This window comes from Hippoglossus hippoglossus, chromosome 11 (genome assembly GCF_009819705.1).
Source record: "Hippoglossus hippoglossus isolate fHipHip1 chromosome 11, fHipHip1.pri, whole genome shotgun sequence".
Classification (NCBI taxonomy): domain Eukaryota; kingdom Metazoa; phylum Chordata; class Actinopteri; order Pleuronectiformes; family Pleuronectidae; genus Hippoglossus; species Hippoglossus hippoglossus.
This window is the reverse complement of record NC_047161.1, coordinates 4,079,421-4,099,119: the sequence shown is the minus strand read 5'-3', so window position 1 is coordinate 4,099,119 and position 19,699 is coordinate 4,079,421. Positions and strand designations below refer to the sequence as shown.

The window sequence follows — 19,699 nt, the reverse complement described above, 5'->3', positions numbered from 1 at the left end:
TGGCCGGGGAGGGTGGATCGTTCTCTCAACGGGAGGGGGGGGGGGGGGGCAATGCAGGAAGGGAACCCTGTTATTATGGGCATCTGGGCAGGTAGTTACTGTACGGCTGTTGTATTAAACAAGCCGCTGCTGCTGCTTGAACCTCGTAACTTCAAGGTTCGGGGTCTTTGTGGGCACTTTTTCGTTTGTTTACAACGGTGGACAAAGGTCGGAGGTTTGTTTTTTCACTTGTGTTATTTCTGTGTCTTCTAATGTGACTAAATACTACAAACATGTGCAAAAAGGAAAAAAACTCAAACCAAAATACGACTTGTTTTTAACACATTGACAACTTAGTCACGTTTAGGGTAAATTAGTCAAACAAACAAGAAAGATGAGGTCAGGCTGCAAAAACAAAAACAGAGAGAGAAATGCTGGAATATGTGCACAACAGCAGAAATAAGTAAATAGACAAACATGGGGTAAACGGTTTATACCTTAGATTACAACGTGACAAAAATCCCCCCTGGTGGCCGGCTGCAGTACAGGTCATAAACCCTGCCTCCTCTATGTTAGTGGATGGGACATGGACCAAAAGTATCTGTATCCAGCTGCAATCGACACTGGACTTCTTGATCCTCAGAAATATATCCGACATGTTGACAGTGGATTGGATGCATGAGTGTCCCGGCTCTGTAAAGTATCTACAGGGTCATAATACACAGGTTTTATTGTTCCTTATGTTTGTTGTATTAGTATTATTATGAAAAGAACAAACATGGGTGTAATTTGAAACCAACCCGACCCACTTTCATCAGCAGCGATGATGCACACGTTCTCCAAACACACCCCCCAGCTTTCTTCTGGCAGCTGTTCCTGTGAATACACATGTTTTTCCTCATCTGGTAAACAGGACAATTCTGTAACTCTGCAGGAAAACACGCGCTACTGAGCCGCTTCCTCGTGAACCGTGTCCCACCAGCTTGAGGTCTCGCTCTGCGTTCAAAGACCCAAACACTTCATATCTCAGAGCCTGACTCACTCTGGTCTGCTGTGACTCAGGCGAGGACCAAACCCGCACTGAGTCAGTCTCTCTCTCCCCGCTGGCCTCCGTCCACATCAGCTCTTAAGTGTGGTGACCCCGGGATCAGGGCTGCATGCCTTCCCTTTGAGCTCAGCCCAGATCAAGAAAATACTGGGCATTCTGGGCACTTTGAGATGGGGCAACTCTGCTAAACATATCAGATGGTGGAGTGGGACGTTTTATCCAGAGGAATGTTTCTGTTCTCACACACACACATATAAACACCACAACCCGTCCTCCAACCCCGTTTTAGCCCACTGGTATGCTGAATCGGGTCCAAACGGGTCCACTGTGCCCAATGTGTGTTTCTAATACTCTCTGAGGGAGGATGTGAAAATGCAGTGCAGTGTTCCTCCTCAGCCTTTGTGTGTGATCCCTGAGGCGGAGGTATACACAGGCTCTCTGATGAAAGACTCCGAGGGTCTGTGAGTGGGAGAGCAGCCACCAGAGACGCAGGTAACGCAGATGGAAGAAGCAGCCGTCCCTGCCAGGCCTCCCTTCCTCCTCATTTGAAGCTCCATCGCTGAACTGTGACCCATCAAGTTGCTCAGCCAGGATGCATAATGACCTGCACCTCAGCGCACACACACACACACACACACACACACACACACACACACACACACACACACACAGAGAGAGCAAAGTGAGGAGGGAGAGCGGCATCTGTCGTATGCAACACCCGATCCCTCGTTAAATATTTGAAGGGGAAATGCAGCAACAACAACAACAAAAACACACAAAGGACAAGTGAGAGTCTGAAAACCACAAAGATCCCGTTCACCCGCAGTGACTGTGAGACGGTGGAGTTTGGACACTGTCGAGCGTTCTGCTGCTCAGGAGAGCAGATAGCAGATGTTTTGTAAACACATGAAGGATTAAATGGGATTATCTGCCTCAGGTCAAAAAATCAGTTAATCTGCTTATCCTCTAAAATTACTCTAAAAATAGTCATTCGGAAATCGTTGAGGTCCTGATGCGGTGTGACAGCAAAGTTTTGTGTGTGATTCAAAGTCTTTGTATAAAAATTGACATTTTCTCAACTCTGCTTTTAATAGAAGTCAATTTCTACAGAGGTCATTGAGAAAATAAACTTCTTCTTCAATACTCCATGATGTTTTGTAAAGTATGTTTCCATTTAGAGTCAAATAGAAGCTTAGGCACCATATGCATTGGGACGTGGATAACGTGATTGACAGCCAGTTCCGTCAAATGGGTGCAAGTGAAACGTCAGGATTGACAGCTGAGACTGACTTTTCGTTTCGTTTCGTTTCCTTTCCTTTAGGTTCTGTTCCTTTCCCGTCCCTTGCTTTCCTTTCCTTACCCTTAAAGGTTCAGTGTGTAGAATTTAGTGACATCTAGTGGTGAAGTTGCATGTTGCAGCTGAATACCCCTCACCTCACCCTGACAGAGAATCTGTGGTAGCCTTTAGTTGTCATAAAAACTCAAAAGATGTTCAGTTTGTCCAGTTTGGGCTACTGTAAAAAAACATGGCGGCCTCCGTGGAGAGGACCCGCTCCCGATGTAAATATAAAGTATTTAAATATGAAGTATTTAGTGTAACGGTCCCATGCTAGGGTGCCAATAGATCCCTTTCACCTACATCTTACACACTGGACCTTTAACAAGAGAGAATAGTGACACACAAGTGTAGTTTCTATTCAGGTTTCTTCTTTACATTACTGTAAACACATACTAACACTGTGACTCTATGGAACACTGAATCCAGATGTTTGTTGTTTGTGTTGTGTCCTTGTTGTAGCTCACACACTGACACACATCTCTGTCATCCTATCAACACGCTTTGTTACTTTCCATGTGTCATGAAATGCTCAGACTTCTTTTTATAGCACCAGGAGGACGTGACGACCCAAAAATAGTTTCCAGCTTCTTTTTTATTTCTCGTTTGCGCTCTCTCCTGTTTTTTAACAACCTGGGCAGCGAGGAGACGGTTCCTTATATTGAGTTTTAATACTAATCACAGCTACTCATTTTGTCTGTGAAAACAATCCGGCGTCCACAGAGTGTTTGTTGTTTGTCCTCGCAGTGTTTCCAGGTTGTTGGCGATGCCCTGTAATTTTCAGCTGTGCTGCTGCAGCTCCGCACCCAGTGACATCAGCTCTGTGGGCAGGAAACGCAAATAAGAGTCTTTTTTTTTTTTTTACCCCGCAGCAGCTGCTCATTTGGCAAAAACAGGCGAAGGAGTAAATGTAGAGAAAAAAGTTTGATCTTGTCTGACTCTGCAGGTGTTGGGTAATTCTGAGATTCTCTGTGTTATGCAATGACGCTCGTATAGCGGCCTTGTATGGAGTTAACGTCGGCGGGGATGTTTGTCCAGTTAGCACATACCTCCACGGGCCTGACAACACTGGAGAACGGAGGTTTTTTTGGTAACAAAGGAGTGTAGTGTAGTGATTCTCTAACACTCACGTCTCATAAAACCCAGGTAGAGGTGTAACTTGATCTAAGACGTAGGCACCTTACCCAGAAACAGCAATGATAACATCTCAGTGTTTGCCAGTAAGAACATTATCCTCCATGGTTCATAAATTCCTCCTTTTGATCTCAGGTTTCTTTCTTTGCCAAGATTAACGACGGCTTTTTGTGAATCAAGTCAGATCCTGGTGAGGTTTTGTTCTTATTTTTATTGAGACTTATAGCTGCCTGACTGTCTCCTGACGTTTTGACACGTTTGCACATCTATTTATCACATCCACACTTTGCTCTCCACTCTCCTGAAGTATCTTGAATAATTAATCGGGGCCGATCTCTTTCTTTCCCGCCCGAGCAAATCCTCATCTCACCTGGAATTAGACGCTCCACCTGCCCCCGGGCTCCGCTTCTGATTAAACTGTCCAGGCATGAAGGCGCTGATCGCAGGTCTGTAAAGGAAATTAAATCACTCAGAGGAATATTTCTCCACCAGCTGCCGCACCGACTGTAAATACAAGACAATGGCTGTGAAATCCTGTGACTCAAGCTTCCTGTGATGATCTGAATAACAAGGTATCAAAGATTGTAAAAGAAGCAGGTGTTTTACTCATATTTGGATTTCTTTTGGGGGCATTTCACCTTTTTTGACAGGACAGTTCAAGCGTGAAATAGAGATTGAAGACACGCACACAAAGGGCCAAGTTGGAATCAAACCTGTGGCTAATGCAGGACGACTCAAGCCCCTTTATGTATTGTTTTATTGAGCTATTTCGTTGCTTGACAATCCAGTTTACGGTTTCTAAGACTGGATTGTTGCTGTTGGAGGGTGGGAGTAAAGAAATCGTCAACTATGTGTGAACTCTGAGTTTTACAGTCGTAAAGGCAAGAAATGTTCATGTATGGGGCTGAATTTATGCCGTGTAAAGCAGATCGTGGAAATAGTGATCACAGCGACACAGACGGATTCAGGCCTCCACCAATCAGATCGAATCTCTGAGCAGTTGTCGAGTCTCTCGCCGCTGCCGACCGTGAGTGACTCATCCAGGGCTTTATGTCTTGATGAATTCGATGGAAAGCTTATTACACAGCTGAGTGTTAACAGTAAACTGACTCACGATAGGACGAACGTGTGTCTGCGAGACCTGAGAACCCCAGGCTCCAGGCAAATGACATCAAAAGCGCAAGATGGCCACAGCCGTGTATGGGATGTTTTGGTTTCATTTTCATACAGCGGGAAGAAGTGGAGATGTGTCATCTTCATTTACAGTAAACGGCTGAGATGGATAAAGAGATTATTTGTAAGTTGCCCATCAACCTCAAGGAGACTCGGTCAACTCTTAAATTGTTTTGAACGACTAAAGAAGTTTGTGTCTCAAGGAGGAACAAAGGGAGGTACACTACACTACTACACTACACTCAATGGCCCTAAGTCTTTGTTTGTCTACTGTGTGAGTCTGTGCTGTTGATTAGACTGTGACACATTCTGAGCTGGTGATACGGACGCTCCTCTGGTATTTGTTCGTCTAAACCGTCTCCTGCACCTCCAGGACGTCTACAGCGAAAAACACGAGGGGCCCTTATCTCACCGGAGGTCTTTTACTGGGGATTCAAGAGGCTTCCGTCACAATAAACTGTAGACGAGTAAACGTAAATGCTTCAACGCGAGTCACTGCACTTCACAGCTTTGGAAGGAGCCGTGGCGGAGACATGTCAGCGTCCCTGCAGCCTGAGTGGGTCGTTGTGTCCTCTCTCCTGCTGCAGGACGTATAAAACCAGATCCCAGACGTTGATAGGTCTGTAGGGACCGGCTGCCTGGCTGACTCAAAACATGCCGGGAACATTTATGCTTCTGGAAAGTTTGGTGTTGCGTTTGTCTGCATCACCCACATACCACTGGCATGTATTCCTTTCCCCTCCTCTCCAGACGGGTTTTAGTGACTCTGGAATGGATACAGGCCTCTGGGGAGGAGTTTAGGTTAATATAAGTGAAGTTTCAGATATTTGGCTGTTTCATTGTATGACTGCAGTTCACGGAGCAGAAACAGACCAAGCTGCCTTTGTTGTATTCCAGTTTTTTTGTCCTTGCTTTCCAATTTGAAACATGTATTGAGACATCTGTGGTTTTACTTTACATGTTCACAAGTTATCTCGTTTAAAATGGTCAGTTTTTAGTTTCTTTCTAGTTTGCTTTAGCTGTTGTTAGTTACATTAGCGGCGTCGTTGGTTTGATTCAAAGACGATTGGTCCAAGCTGAAATATCAACTTTTACATTGATCACTATGAATTGTTTACAGGTTTCCCACTGAATCAAACAATTTCTACTAAATGGGGAACTTCCACTCACAACTTCTGGGTTGTGTAGGGGGCGCTCTTGAGGTAGTCCAGCATGAATGGAGGGGGCCCGTGGAGCTGTAGCCCCCAAAATATAACATTTATGCTTCCGCTTGCGTGATATGGACAAAATCTGTCAGAAAGGACATTGGTATTTTTTTCCATTTACGTTCTGATATCATGATATATCTGCCTTTTCGTTGAGAAGAAGTTGTAAATTATTATTTTAGCCGTTTAGCTCCATTAACTCCAATTCAGGATCACCTCGCTACGGCCCTCTAGGAGAATTGACACCAATTGTGGTATAATGGCATTAATAGGAAGTGGTCAGACTCTCACTTCACAGTTCCTGTGGTATGGCTGTGGGATTTATACACTTCATTTACCTGTTCTGCTTTTAAATATTCAGCTGTTGTCCTCCTGTAAAAAGCCTATTTTAGCTTCTTTAGGGTTTTTTGCCACCATAACAAGTTGATGTTGTTTTTCCCACAATAAAAACCCATCAAATGTTATGAATGAAGTCTTTATCAACTCCCTGTTTTTGACACTGACCTAAAACTGAAATCCGTGCCCTGAGGGAAGGTTTCCTCATGGACAGATCAGGTCCTCCCACGTGCAGGAACGTGAAGCGGCTCGTCCTCGCTGCGCTGACTCACCCGCTGCTCGAGCTCGGAGCCTCAGCTAAACCTTTCTCGCCAGTGGCAGAGGGTTCGTTGTCTTTCATCAGAATTGCATTGCCTCGAGCAATATGGATCCCAGTGCGGGTTTCCCACAGCGGCAGCGTCGGTCACTCAACACTGTTTTTGATGTAACCCTTCAAAGAGACGAGATCCCTCTAATCACATAAACCCTGACTTCTACCACTCGCTCCCACTGAAACAAATTGCTTCTTTTAACAAGTATCCGTTAATCATTTGTGTCATTTTGTCGTCTTTTACTTAAATAAAAGAAGAAATAGAACAGGGGATTTTCTTTAAAGGATAAGAACAAGATAAACACCAGAAGAGCTGGGGAGTTTTTCTTTCGGAAGATAAATGGCAGGACGAAAGAAGTCAAGCGTCCCGGGGCCAGATGTTGTCACATGCAGGTGTCGACGTTGTGGTTGTGGTCAAACGCGAGGTCTCTCAGGTGCAGCTATTTTCATGTAGAGCCAAAGAAAGATCAAAACCTTCATTTGTTCCCCTCGTTCCACTTCAAACGCAGTCGCTGTTCAAACTGTGACCGTGCACACCTGCCTTCAGAGAGTTATCAAAGGTGAGCTACGATAACTCCGCTTAGCGATCCTGTGGGAGCTGCTTGTTCTCACTACAAAGGGAAGCAGAGAACCTGCCCTGGTGAACTCTGCCTGACTTTCACATTTGTTTACCGACGCAGCACAAAAGGGCCGAGTTCGACCGGGTTCTTCTGTCCGTCAAGTCATTGCATGTTAAAAGTAAACTGTGATCACGTGTTGTGTCGGCCCACATTATCCAACATTTCAAAAATCTAAAAGTGAAGAAGTGACTCTAAGATCTTAATGTTCTCTTTATTTCATATTCTGACAAATAAACAACATTTTAGTTAGTTTTAGTTTAGTGTTTGGTTTATTTGTTTGTCAGCAAGATTACTTTAAAAAACTACTGGATGACACAGGATCAGGGGTCAGATCCAGGATTTCTTTTCATTTTCTTTAAAGTTTTAAAGAAAGTAGATTTCTCAGAGAATAATTTATGGATCTCGATGGAACAAGTCAGATATGTCTAGAGGAAGTGAGTTTGTGCAAGTTGGTTCAGATCCAAATTAAAATCAGGATCTATTGATTTTTAAATGTGGTTTCATTAGGGAACTGCTCGGCCTTGGCAGAGGTATGACCTCTTCGAGTGTGTGAATAGTTTGAGTGTTTTTGTGTTTGAGAATTTTATTGCCTCAATTTCCCTCCTGAAGGACTTATTAAGAATTGAGTGAAAGTGGAATCGAATACATTGAATTGAACTAAAAAAAGACTCAAACAGAAACTGACAGCAGGAAACAAACAGCTGGAAGACGACTGCATGTCTAATGGTACGGCAGCGGCGGCAGCACCTTGAGTCATCACACAGCCGGTTGGCTCCAGTTTAATGTCGCCGCGGTGACAGAGATGTTCGCCAGATGAGGGGGCTCTGCTGATGACTCACCTGAGTGAGGACCATCTGCCTGAGGGGGGGGCCAGACCACAAAAAAAGACCACAGCACCCGCACATGAATGAGTTCAAGGGGGAGACGTCTCACATTTCAGTTTCAGTTACTGCCAAAGCAAGAAATGAACACAATAGGCTCAATGTACATGAGATCAAACTCTGGATAATAGGTCCAAAATGCTGCAGGTTCATACAGAACCTCGGGCTGAGTCTGTGTGTGTGTGTGTGTGTGTGTGTGTGTGTGTGTGTGTGTGTGTGTGTGTGTGTGTGTGTCTGTGTGGGGGGGGGGGGAGCACAATGCCTGCGTGACTCCGTCCGGGATTCAGTGACGTCTCACGTTGCTGCTGAAAATCCCCCATTTGAGACAGAAATCATTTGTTCAGGCCCCTCGTGAGTTTAAAAAAGGGGGGATTCACGTTCCCTTTGATGGTTACACCTCATCTTCCCGAAGCAGAGAGTGACAGCTCTACAGCAGGGGGGGGGGGGGATACTCTGCATTGTGACACACACAGGGAGACAATGAGAGCAGCGGTGAGTCAAGAGTTAAATAACAGAACGATGTCTCTAAGGGCAGGTAAAGGTCAGATACGGTCATTTGAACAATCGTCTCACCCACTAACCTGTGTGCTATTTTGTTTTTGCAGATTCCTGAACATGAATCATGTTGTTGTTGGAAAAGTAGAAAACCCCAGCAGCTCTTAAAAGAAAAGCTACAGGCATGGGGGGAAAAATGGAAGAAGGAATCCACCTACTGGCCGACTGCAGGAATCACCGCTTGGAGCAAAGCAAGTCATTTTCCAGCTGGGATGATATTTCAAAGCAAGGAGACGTTTAACATGACATTTGAATCTGTCTGCCGCCTTATTAAACAGCCCCAATTAATTATGTTTCTGACCTAAATCCTGCCTGACCTTTATTTTAGCATTCAGCCCCTGGTTCATTAAATCCACTCGAGCTCGGCTGCATTTGATATGTTAATAACGTGTTTGTTTTCCATGTGGTGGAGAAAAAAAAAACCCAACTCCTCCTTTAATAAACAAAGTTGTATTCTCTCTGGGATAAAGGGAGAAGCAGATGAATCTCTCACCGCTTGGATCTGTACTTATCAAACCAAGAGGAGACGAGTTGTGGAGTAAATACATCTTTTGTTCTCGGATCCGTGAGCGGAGAGACGGTTCAGATCGAGTCAAAGATGCAGCAAACTGTGGGAGAGTCAAAGGACTCTTTCATCTCACTGCTGCGAACCATTGATGTGTTCGGCTTCTTCATCTCCTCCGCCCACGCGGCTCCACCTCCCTCCCTTCAGCCGGCTGACCAACCCCACAACCAAACAACTGCCTCTTCAGTCAATCACAATGGAAACAATCCCCTTTGGTATAAATGCAACAATCAAACGTAAAACATTAAAAACAAAGAGTCAGAGTCAAATATAAATATCACAGTATTTCTAGGACGACATGAACTTTTAACTTTGTCTATAAACCTGAGGTAAACTTGTGATTTGTGACATACAGGCAATGCTGGGCTGAAAAATAAAGAAATATGCATGTTAAATATGGGTTATATGAAAGCTAAATCAAAAGCCAATATAACCCAGGACTAAGGGTTAAATATATAATGTGTTTAAAAGGCTTCCCAATTGATTACCCTAATTACAACATGATTTCTTTAGATTTTTCTTTATCTAATGATTTGAATCCAATTCTATGTATTTATCGAATCTCTGTTGTCGGACACCTTGAAGAAGACTTGTTAAAGTTGGTACATGTTGACGAAGCTTGATATGATTTCAGTTTTACACATTTCTTTCTCCAATTCAATGATTTGGTTTGATTGCTTTAATATTTCTTATCGAATCCATAACAGACATGGTTGAAAAACAACATGGTGCTTCTCAAAAATAGAGAAGAACCTAGACCTTGTTTTTTTCCCTTTCTTCAATATCGTGTCTGAACCTCTTCAGTCGTGTTCAGGCCTTCAGGGCAGAGAGACAAAGAGTTAAAGATATCTCCAGAACAAGACGGCTACAGGGGGAAAAGGGAAAGTAAGTGTTCCAACAGTTTCAACCTGATGTCCTCGGGGAGCTCAGTGGGGGATGTGTCTCAGTGCGTCGTAGCTTTTCACTGGATTTCTGAATTGATGTATTGTGTATTTTTCAGATTTCATATCCCATGAAAAATGAAGTGGCTGACTTGCAACAGTGAGAATCTGTGCTCACCGTGCGAAGATAGGGCAACACTACCTAGATAAAGAATAATTACACATACATTATATTTCAAATGGAAGATAATGGCTCTCTGGCATGTAGTCAAAATGTTATATAGTATTCAGCATAACTGTGAGGTGTAAATAATCTGTAACTTAAGAGCAAAACCTCACTGGTACCTGATACACTGATATAAGATGTGTATTTCCTCATTATTCAGCAGCTTCTTAAATCCCACCCTGTCCCCCTGAGGGAAAAGTCTTTAGACTCAAAAGATGTCAAATGTCAGACGTTTTTCTCGCCCTCGTACGTCTGAACTGGGCCACTTCTTAAAATACCGCACTCCTCAGAGAAATGTGCCAGAACATTAACTGTCTGCGTAACACTCAGGCTCCTCCTGGCCGCCAAGCATTTAACTTTTATTACTCTTTCTTTCTTCCTGACGCTGAACTGTGCGAGGAGAAGATGTCACACTTTGGCTAAAACGGTCTTTGGTGAAATGAAGTCTGCTGCATTTTAATCCAGCTCCATTTTCAATATTTAGGGTATTAGACTACGATTCAAACATTATTACATCAGGTGTTTTTCACGGTGACGTAGCAGGAGCCAATCAGCACCCCCGGAGAGTTCCTACATCCGTCCGTCGTCGTAGGCAACGCCCCCATGTTGGCGTCGTCATATGTAGCTTTATTCAGGCCTAAAAACAATATACATAAAATAAACATTACAACACAAATCATGACATTTTTATGTTTATTAATGTTGTGTGTACTTGTATTCCTCTCTTCTGATTGCCTGAGAAACATTCAGTGCCTGTTGGAAAAGCTCGTGCCACCTATGCTAATAGTGGCTAAGGGCTAAAATTGCTCTTGTTTGTTGCCTAGCAACCGTAATGTGTGACTGCCAGTCAAGGGATGAAACAACATACTTACATATTGCAAATTGTAACTAGCTAAACTGTTGTGTGTTCATAAAGATAATTATCGGTACCAGATGTACGATAATTATCATAATTGTACGATCATTTTGCCCTCTGTGAGATGTACGAACAATAACGCATTATGTACGATAATTTGATCATTTTGTGACAGCATTAAAATTTGGATCACGTCTGTTAAACGCATCTTTACTCTGGTTGATAATTTCCCCTCAAAATATGATAATTCTGAGCTCCTGGTATAAAACCTCAACATTTCCCATGTGGCCCAGCTGACCGGTGCAACATGTGATCTCCAGCCAATCCTGCTTTGTGACGTGATTACGCGCTACCCAGAAGATTTACGCACAGTTCCTGCGTAAACGCCACCGCCCTCTTTTCCTCTTCCCCATTCATGAAGCGGACGTAGAGCGTGAGCCCCCCCCCTTTCTGTGAACCAGGCTCTGGCCCTTTAACGTGGCCGATGTAGGACTTCATCTCCACATCATGGCCTCCGCGCAGCCGAGGATGAAGCGACCCGCCGGCGGCCCTTCCCTTCCCGCAGCGGAGACGGACGTCAAGCCGAAGCAGAGGCACCGGTAGAGGCGAGCCGCGCTGGGGAGAGCCGCCTCACACACCCCCCACCACCCACCACCCCCACCCACCCCCGATGCCACCCCGGTCTCCTCCATGCCTTCGTCTAAAGCCCGGTACAGCGACTCGATAGAGAGGCGAGCGAGCCCGGGCGGCGGCGGCGGCAGAAACATGAGCACGAGCCGGGATTATTCAGTTAATCTGTCGGTGCAGCAAGTGCTGAGCCTCTGGGTGCAAGGCGCGACTCTGCAGCACTTCGCAGGTATGCGTAATGGAAGGTGGTGTCATCTTCACCCTCATCTTCATCATCAGTATCATCAGCATCATCAGCTGCACATTACTACTACATGTGCGTAATGTGCGTAAATCTAAACAAACCTACATTGTAATGTGTGTTTCCCCTTCGCGTGCTCAGTGTGCAAAGGGGCTGAGGTGTTCCTAATAAAAGGAGCATCTGTGCCACCTCCTCTTTATAGAGAATAAAAAAATGTCTGTCCACTGTCCGCGCGTGTAGAGTCGGTGCATGACATGGAAAACAGAAATAGGGAATCATCCAGGTTAGTAAATGAAGTGTCGCTCGGTTCCCTCCTCCTCCCTTTGTCCTGCTGTCCAGGAATCAAGGGGCGATGAGAGGCAGCATCCTGGGCTCAGGGCAGCAGCTCTGTGTGGAGCTCAAATCCACCGACAGCATCTTTAATGGGGGGTTTTCTGAAAGGAGACTGGGTTCTCAATTATTGGACTGATGGCTGAAGTGTGACATTTCAAATGTGAGTGCCTCCTCCCAGAAGTTGCTGTCAACAATCCCAAAAAGAGAATAGGGCGGCGTGGTAGTGTGTGTTGGGAGGTTTGTGTGATTGTGAACAAGATAACGCAAAAGCTACTGGACGGTTTTCTACGAAACTTGGTGGAAGGAAGAAAACCCTTTAAATTCCGGTGCAGATTAAGGGAATTTTATTTAACACTTTCTTTAAATCTAGTAAATATTATAACTACTCTAGAGACTTGGAGGTTGCTGGGATCTGTGGGTCCACTTCATTTCCATCTGTGGCTGGTCAGGTCTCAGTTTCTCCACAGATTACTTCCTCCACCAAGGAGGTTATGTTCGTTTTTGTGTTGGTTTGTATTTTTGTAAGCGAGATTACACAAAAACTACGGGTCGGATTACCACGGAACTTTGTGGAAGGAGGTGGAATGGAATAGATATTATTAGGAGATAGGCAATTTTACATTTACATTTTCACTGATTTCCCAGGAATGATGTGGTGCAGAGAAAGGAAGATCTGAAATGACATCCAATCCACAATGTTGTGTTGTTTTATGTTGCCGCTTATTTTTTATGACCCTGTCTTTCATATGATTGTCTGTCCTCATGATCTCTATTCGATTCTGTCCTTTCTATTCTGATCTATTCTATATTGCTGGTTAGTTGTTGGGGATAAAGCTGAACGGAGAATCCTGTCAATGTTTCTTTCCAGTTCGGGCTGAACCTTAAACTGAATTTGATGAATTATAGAACAAGTGCCTCAGGTGTTAAGAAGCTTTGAGGAAGAGGAACTTGACCATTTCAAATTATTTAAAAAAAACAACCATTTAGAGACCATTTGGTTTCTTATCTCGTCTGCAGACGGGCCAAACTTCCTCAGAGAGAAATTGACACAAGAAAGCTGCTGCTCAAATATGGTGAAGTTAGATTTGTCTATAGAAACCACAGGATTGGTTGGTGCTGCCTGTTGTATAAATACAAGATTACAGAAATTCTTGAGTCCCTCCCTGCAGTGCGAGAGTGGAGCAAAAGGCGGACGTGTGGTCATATACGAGTTGGCACAGACCCACGTTATGAAGTGCAGCTGTTTTTAGAGTGAGTCCTGAACAAGAGGGACAGGCTCCATACGCAGATGTGAAGTTTTAAGATGCATAAAGACCTTTAACCTTTCTTTGAGGCCCAGAGGAGTTCCTCAAACTGCTGAATTTCCTGTTTATGATTTGTGTGCTCGCAGCAGTTTGAGGTCAGCGGAACATGCAGGTCATTTATTTTGTGGTTTGTAAAAGAGGTCATACTTGTATTTCACTGCGGTAAAAAGGCTTTTACTCTATTTTCAGAATGTTGTGTCAACTTAGTCTATTCATCATGGTTATATAACCTGCAGAAATGTGTTTGCTTCTATGTTCCCAGTATCCATGTTTACATTTGTAGCTCCACCCAGGGCACATTGACAGGAAACTGGGTTTGTGCTTAAACCACTGACCCCAACTCTGCCAAGGCCCAACTGTCCAACTTTAAATTCACTAGATCTGGATTTTTATTTGAAACGTCAGTCGTCAAAAATCCCTGAGAAAATGGTGAAAATGTTAAAGGAAGTTAAAACATTTCCTGGATCCACCCCGATTGGATCTTCTTGGGTTCCTCCCTCATCAAGTTTTTCCTTACTCTTGTTGAGGGTTAAGGGCAGAGGATGTCACACCCTGTTAAAGCCCTATGAGACAAATTGTGATTTGTGAATATGGGCTATACAAATACAATTTGATTGATTGATTGATCCTTCCACTAAGTTTTGTGTTGATCCATCCAGTAGTTTTTGTGCAGTCGTGCTTATAAACCAACAAACAACTGGGGCCCAACTGTTCCCTTAGATTTAATCAAGCTCCACCAAATTGCACATTAAATTCGGTTACTTGGTTAAAAACATGGACAGGATGCTGTGTTCAGCTTCATCCCCACCGACCGGTTCATATCCCAGCTCTCTCTCTCTCTCCCTCTCTCTCCACGTCGGGTCAGATCCATCATTCTTCCTCCTGACGGCCGAGCTCCGATCCCCTGCAGGGCTCCCACTCTGTGAATCTGCAGCTTTTCCCCCACTGGTGGCTTGTGTGTGTTCTGCATTTGACCTTACATGCGTGTTCATGCACAATCTCTCACCTGACCTCTTATCGAGCGACCTGCTTTTTAAATGTGTCCCCGTTGACAGGCGAGCTCTAAAGCTGCCGTGCTGATGGAGAGACCTCGGCCTCCTGGTTGCGGATTAGCAGAAGTTAATGCCGTGCTCGGACTGTGTGTTTCGCTCGCGTCTCTGAACGTGACGCAGCACATCCCTCATCCCATAGGTGCTCGCTCTCTCTGAGCTGAGGCCACCAGCACTGCCTCTGCCCTGTGATTTAATGTTCACCTGCTAAACCGAAATAAATGACCTGCCGAGACCCATTTCTATCAGGCAGGGTGAATAACCAGCCGCGGATTTCCTCTCCCAGCATTTCGCCCCACCAATCTTCTCCCCTGTACTTGATCACATTTCATCAGGCTTGTAATTCATCAAGAAGTGCAACAGAGATTCCTGCAAATGTAAATGTTGGTCTGAATGTTCCTGGACATGCAGCTTGGCCGGTGACTGTTCCCCATTTAGCCACCAAAGACAGATTTTACTGGCATTAAGTTCCCTGCAGCTGTTCGTGTCAGAGAGAGTCATGACTTATGTAAACGTGCCAGTGCAATGATGTAGACAATCTCCTTTGTGATATATAAAACTCCGACAGTCAGAAAGTGGAAAAACGTGATCAGGAAAATGTAATAAATGTGCATATAAATGATCCGATTACCGATGCATCAGTTTAATTACTTGGGTCCCGAATTAACAATGATTTTAATAATTGATTCCTAATCCGTTAATTTCTCGATTTATATTTAAATCTATAAAATCTGAATATAGTGAAACGAAGCTGTCGCAGTTTCTACGTTTTGAATTAGTTTTGTCAAAGTCTAGTAAAGGAAAAGCTTCTAATCCTGACACATGTGAGGTGTTTTCTATTTAATTATAGTTATTTATTATGTATATATTAAGTTTATGGTTAAACTGTAAAATATCAAGCCTTCACATCTTTGTCGATCTAAGGAACCGTTGCCAGAATTTTTATATTTCAATGTCTCAACCCTGGCGAGATGAGGCTTTGTCCTTGGTGGAGGTTTGCCCTCTTCTGTGAGCTTCCTTGATTTACTGCCTCTCCTCTCGTCTCCTCCAAGACGCGTTAAGAGGATCTGAGCATCCTCTGTGAAGGTGGACCTCTTTCAGTGTCGGGGTCGGGGGTCCGAGGACAGGGGGAAGCATAGTTAACAGAACTGAGAGCACCACTGTCCTCGACCACTCTCGTGTCCCGTCGCGGACGTCTCCCTCCTCTTGCTCGGTGGACGGCCGGTGATGGTCGTGGAGAGACGGCGGCGGATGGCCTGTGATGCGTGACCTAATTGTGCCCAGTCGTGCAGAACAGAAAGCCGTTGTGTCACCGCGCTGTCACATCTCTCCCCGGCTCCACTGGCTGATCAATAAGTGGATGTAGGCGCTCAGTGGACTGTGGAACAACCGGGTTAAATGGATATGCTAAAATCCCTCTGGACTCCATGAGAAATACTGTCATAGAATTGAGTCTTTTGGATGTTTACACCACACAACACGGTCCTGTTTCCGGTTTATGTCGCTTTGTCCAAACAGGCCTTTACACAACATCCCCGTGCTTTGGATTGGTCCTCGTCCTCAGCCGATCTCTTTTCTTCTTGAATAATCTCACGGCCAGCTGGCTGCTCCTCGCTCGCGCGGTGCCAGCGGTTCAGAGCGAGGCCCCTCGCTGGCGAAGTGCGGTGACGCCAGAGCTCTTTATGCAAAAAAACCACCCATGAGACAGAGGAGGGTGAGGAGGGAGACATATTGAATGGGTTTGACCTCAGAGCTTCTGCAAAGCTTTTTACTTTAATTACTTTCTAATGGCATCATTTATTAAATCGGCTCAATCTTGACCCTGCAGGATGCAGGCATCTCACAGCAGCTCGGCTGAAATCTCACTTGCAGCCGTTTTCATACGTCTCTCACCTCGGCTCCATCACCGTGGTCGGCTGCCTCCCTGATGAGCCCTGACTTACATTGTGGCGGCTGCAGATTGAAACCCCTGCTTGGCTTTACAGCGACTCGTGCACCGCTCTAACAGCAGCTCTGCACCCGGATCTGTAAAGTGTGAATCTGTCAAATGCATCAGGAAATCTGCCAGCGGACGACGTTACATGATAATATTCTCTCATCTCAGACTTTGTGTTACAGGGACATTTAATCTTTACTTACTCAGGGAGTCATGTTTTCATCTTCTTCACTGAGATGAGATTGCTAATCCTGTGTCAAATGTGATTTTATATATGTTCACATGTGTAGTTTACTGGTATATAAGTTTGAATGATTTACTGAACTCCTGACTGAGAAATCCTAGCATATAGCTATACATTTTAAAATATAGTTTTTCTCTTTTGTTCATTTCAGCACTACTGAAGCGTTCCTGAATAAAATCTCAAACTTCACCTCTGTACAGTCAGAAAGTTGTGTTTAGTGTCTTTCCAGTTGTATTTGTTGGTGCTCGTTTTCACTCTGTATCTGATCCAACCTCCTGTGTTCGCTCTCCTCTCCCCGTCAGAGATGTGGTACTGGGTGTTCCTGTGGTGTCTCTTCTCCTCGCTCTTTGTCCACGGGGCGGTGGGGCTGCTCATGTTGGTCATGCTGCAGCGCCACAAGAGGGGCCGCCTCATCACCGTGGTGCTGGTCAGCGTGGGTTTCCTGGCATCCCTCTCCGGAAGCGTCATCACCAGTAAGTGCAGTAACTCCACTTCTTCTTTTTATATATTCTATTATTCGTTCTTTTTTTAGGCCCGACCTCAGCGTCACCCAGAAGAAGAGGAAGGGCGATGACAGCGAGGGAGGGAGGGAGGGAGAGAGAGAGAGAACAGGATGCTGGGAGTTAGTGTGTTCACTCCTGTCAACTAGAGAAAGACATGACGAGAGAGCGAGAGAGAGAGAGAGCGAGAGAGAGAGCGAGAGAGAGATTTTGTTTACGTCTCACAGGAAGCTTCGTCTCCGTCTGACAAAATTAAATATCACAATATTTTGAACCCTGAGCTGTGATATGCAAAATGCTGAAGGCGGCTCAAACTAGACCCTGTAGGATGCATTATATGTTTTCTCAGAGGGAACAACTGTGTTTGATGGAGCTCGGTTCGTAATTAGTTTGGGAACCGAACAAATTTAGAAAACCGATTACTAGAGAAACGAGAATAGCAGTCAGTAGAGCGCACACCTGCACCACCTCCAACAGTCACATTATGAAACCTCATTTAGATTCACTACATCCAGATTTGTATTTAGGAATCTGCACCAACACCTTATGCGTTCTTCCCTGACCCATAATGCATCATTCCATTAGGTTTCATGTTAATCTGTGCAGAAGTTAATCCTTCTAAATAACAGACAGACAAACAAACGCAGACGACAACAGAACCTGGAGGTAAAAATGCTAAACTGTGAATCTGTGAAAACGTCGTCATCTGTTTCTCCCACCGGTGAAAGTATCAGACTGATGACTGGTGTTCGTCTGACCAATCACAGTGTGGATGTGGTCGGATCAGTCGACCAGTCAGAGAGCTGAACGGGAGACAACAGCCCAAGTTTGTCAGGATGTTCCCGGGTTGCACCAGATATTATTTAGACTTGTCGGAGCGGAGTGTAAACAAACCCAAATCTCCTGGAGCAGGAGCTGCAAGCTGCAAGCCCCCCCCCCCTCTAAAATAGAAAGACACTTTATTATTAATGTGAAGCGATCAGGGAGATGAGACTATTGACGGTGAGCACACACACACACTGATGTTTACACAAGACTGGATTAAAATCAGAGACGATCTCAGCAGAGCAGGAGCAAAGAAATGATCACGTAGTGAAGAAGAAACAAGATTTAAATCTTTGAAAGCCCCAAGAGTTTCTAATATGAACAATAGTTTCGTTTTAATCCACGATTGAAAAAGTTGTTATTTATCAGAACGTGAAGATTCTGCAGTTCTAAGGATTTTTTTGACAGTTATTCTCACTGGATATTGGAGATAATTATATCCCCAAGAACCACAAGTCGCACTGAATCTAAAAACGTTTGTATCGTGTGTGTGTGAGATTTATGATACCGCAATCAAATGCAAAGTTCATGAGCTGTGTGTGATGATAATGCTACAATAAATAACTTAATGTTGTTGTCAAAGCACCTCCTGAGATTGTGTTAACGCTGCCGATGTGTGTTTCTTCTCCCTTCAGGCGCGGCGGTGGCCGGAGTTTACCGCGTGGCGGGGAAGGACATGGCCCCGCTGGAGGCTCTGGTGCTCGGCGTGGGTCAGACCTCCCTCTCTGTCGTCATATCCTTCTCACGCATCCTGGCCACTCTGTGAAGGAAACCCTCGACCAGGTTGAACCACGGACGCTGATGAATCGAGCCAATCAGAGACTTAGAGGCACTCGTCCTGACCGGTGGCAGAGATGCTCTGGACCTTTTAGAGCTAGATGCAGGACAGAGCGCCCCCTGGGTCCCTGCTCTGTCTCTGCAACAGTCCCGCAGCGATTCAGAGGGAACTTCATGTAAAAGAGCAGCGGTGGCGGGCGGAGATCAGGTGGAGATGGCGGCATCCTCAGCCTCTGGACTGGAAAGCCACGTCACGTTCCGGGTGTTTTCCAGAGTTCCGCTGCTTCTTCGTGCCAACGGCCTCCTCTGGGGCGATGCCTGCGTGGCCCCTGACTCTTGAAGGCTTGCTGTTGCACTTGCTGGGAAGAAAACCAGTTTTTTTTTTTTTAAAGTGAAGCAACAGTGACGACCTGAAATAAACGATCAGCGTGAGAAGAAGAGGAGTTTATGGAGCGCAACCACCGACAGTGTTCATCAGCGTAACTCGCTCTTCATCAGCTTGAAGCCTCCAGGTCGATCGCTCCTTTTCCTCAGTCGACTTCAAAGCTGCACCTTCCCACTCACGAGCAACACGCAGCTTTAGAGTTCTGCACTTTGTAAATGTTGGAGACGCTCTTTGCCTAAGACGTGTGGAATCAGCGGATGTGGAGGAGAAAACCAGCATCAGTGCTACGTTCCCTTCCTCCTGTTTGAAGTATTGATTTGTCGTGTGCCAACCGCAACTCGGGATGGAGACGTTTCTGGGGAAATACAATTAT

At 45.0% G+C, this 19,699-nt stretch overlaps 1 protein-coding gene across 2 annotated transcripts; it reads left to right on the top strand.

The window, feature by feature from the left end:
• The first annotated feature begins 11,559 nt into the window (after positions 1-11,559).
• On the top strand, positions 11,560-19,227 carry tmem170b (transmembrane protein 170B). Of its 2 annotated transcripts, XM_034599283.1 has the most exons (4): positions 11,796-11,961; positions 17,142-17,312; positions 18,800-18,936; positions 18,972-19,223. In XM_034599283.1, the coding sequence occupies exons 1-3, from the start codon at positions 11,796-11,798 to the stop codon at positions 18,928-18,930; spliced, it is 468 nt and encodes a 155-aa protein (XP_034455174.1). In that variant the 3' UTR covers positions 18,931-18,936; positions 18,972-19,223. The 2 variants fall into 2 exon arrangements, with proteins under 2 accessions (XP_034455173.1, XP_034455174.1); XM_034599282.1 differs by having other exon boundaries at positions 11,560-11,961; positions 18,800-19,227.
• Positions 19,228-19,699: the final 472 nt, after the last annotated feature.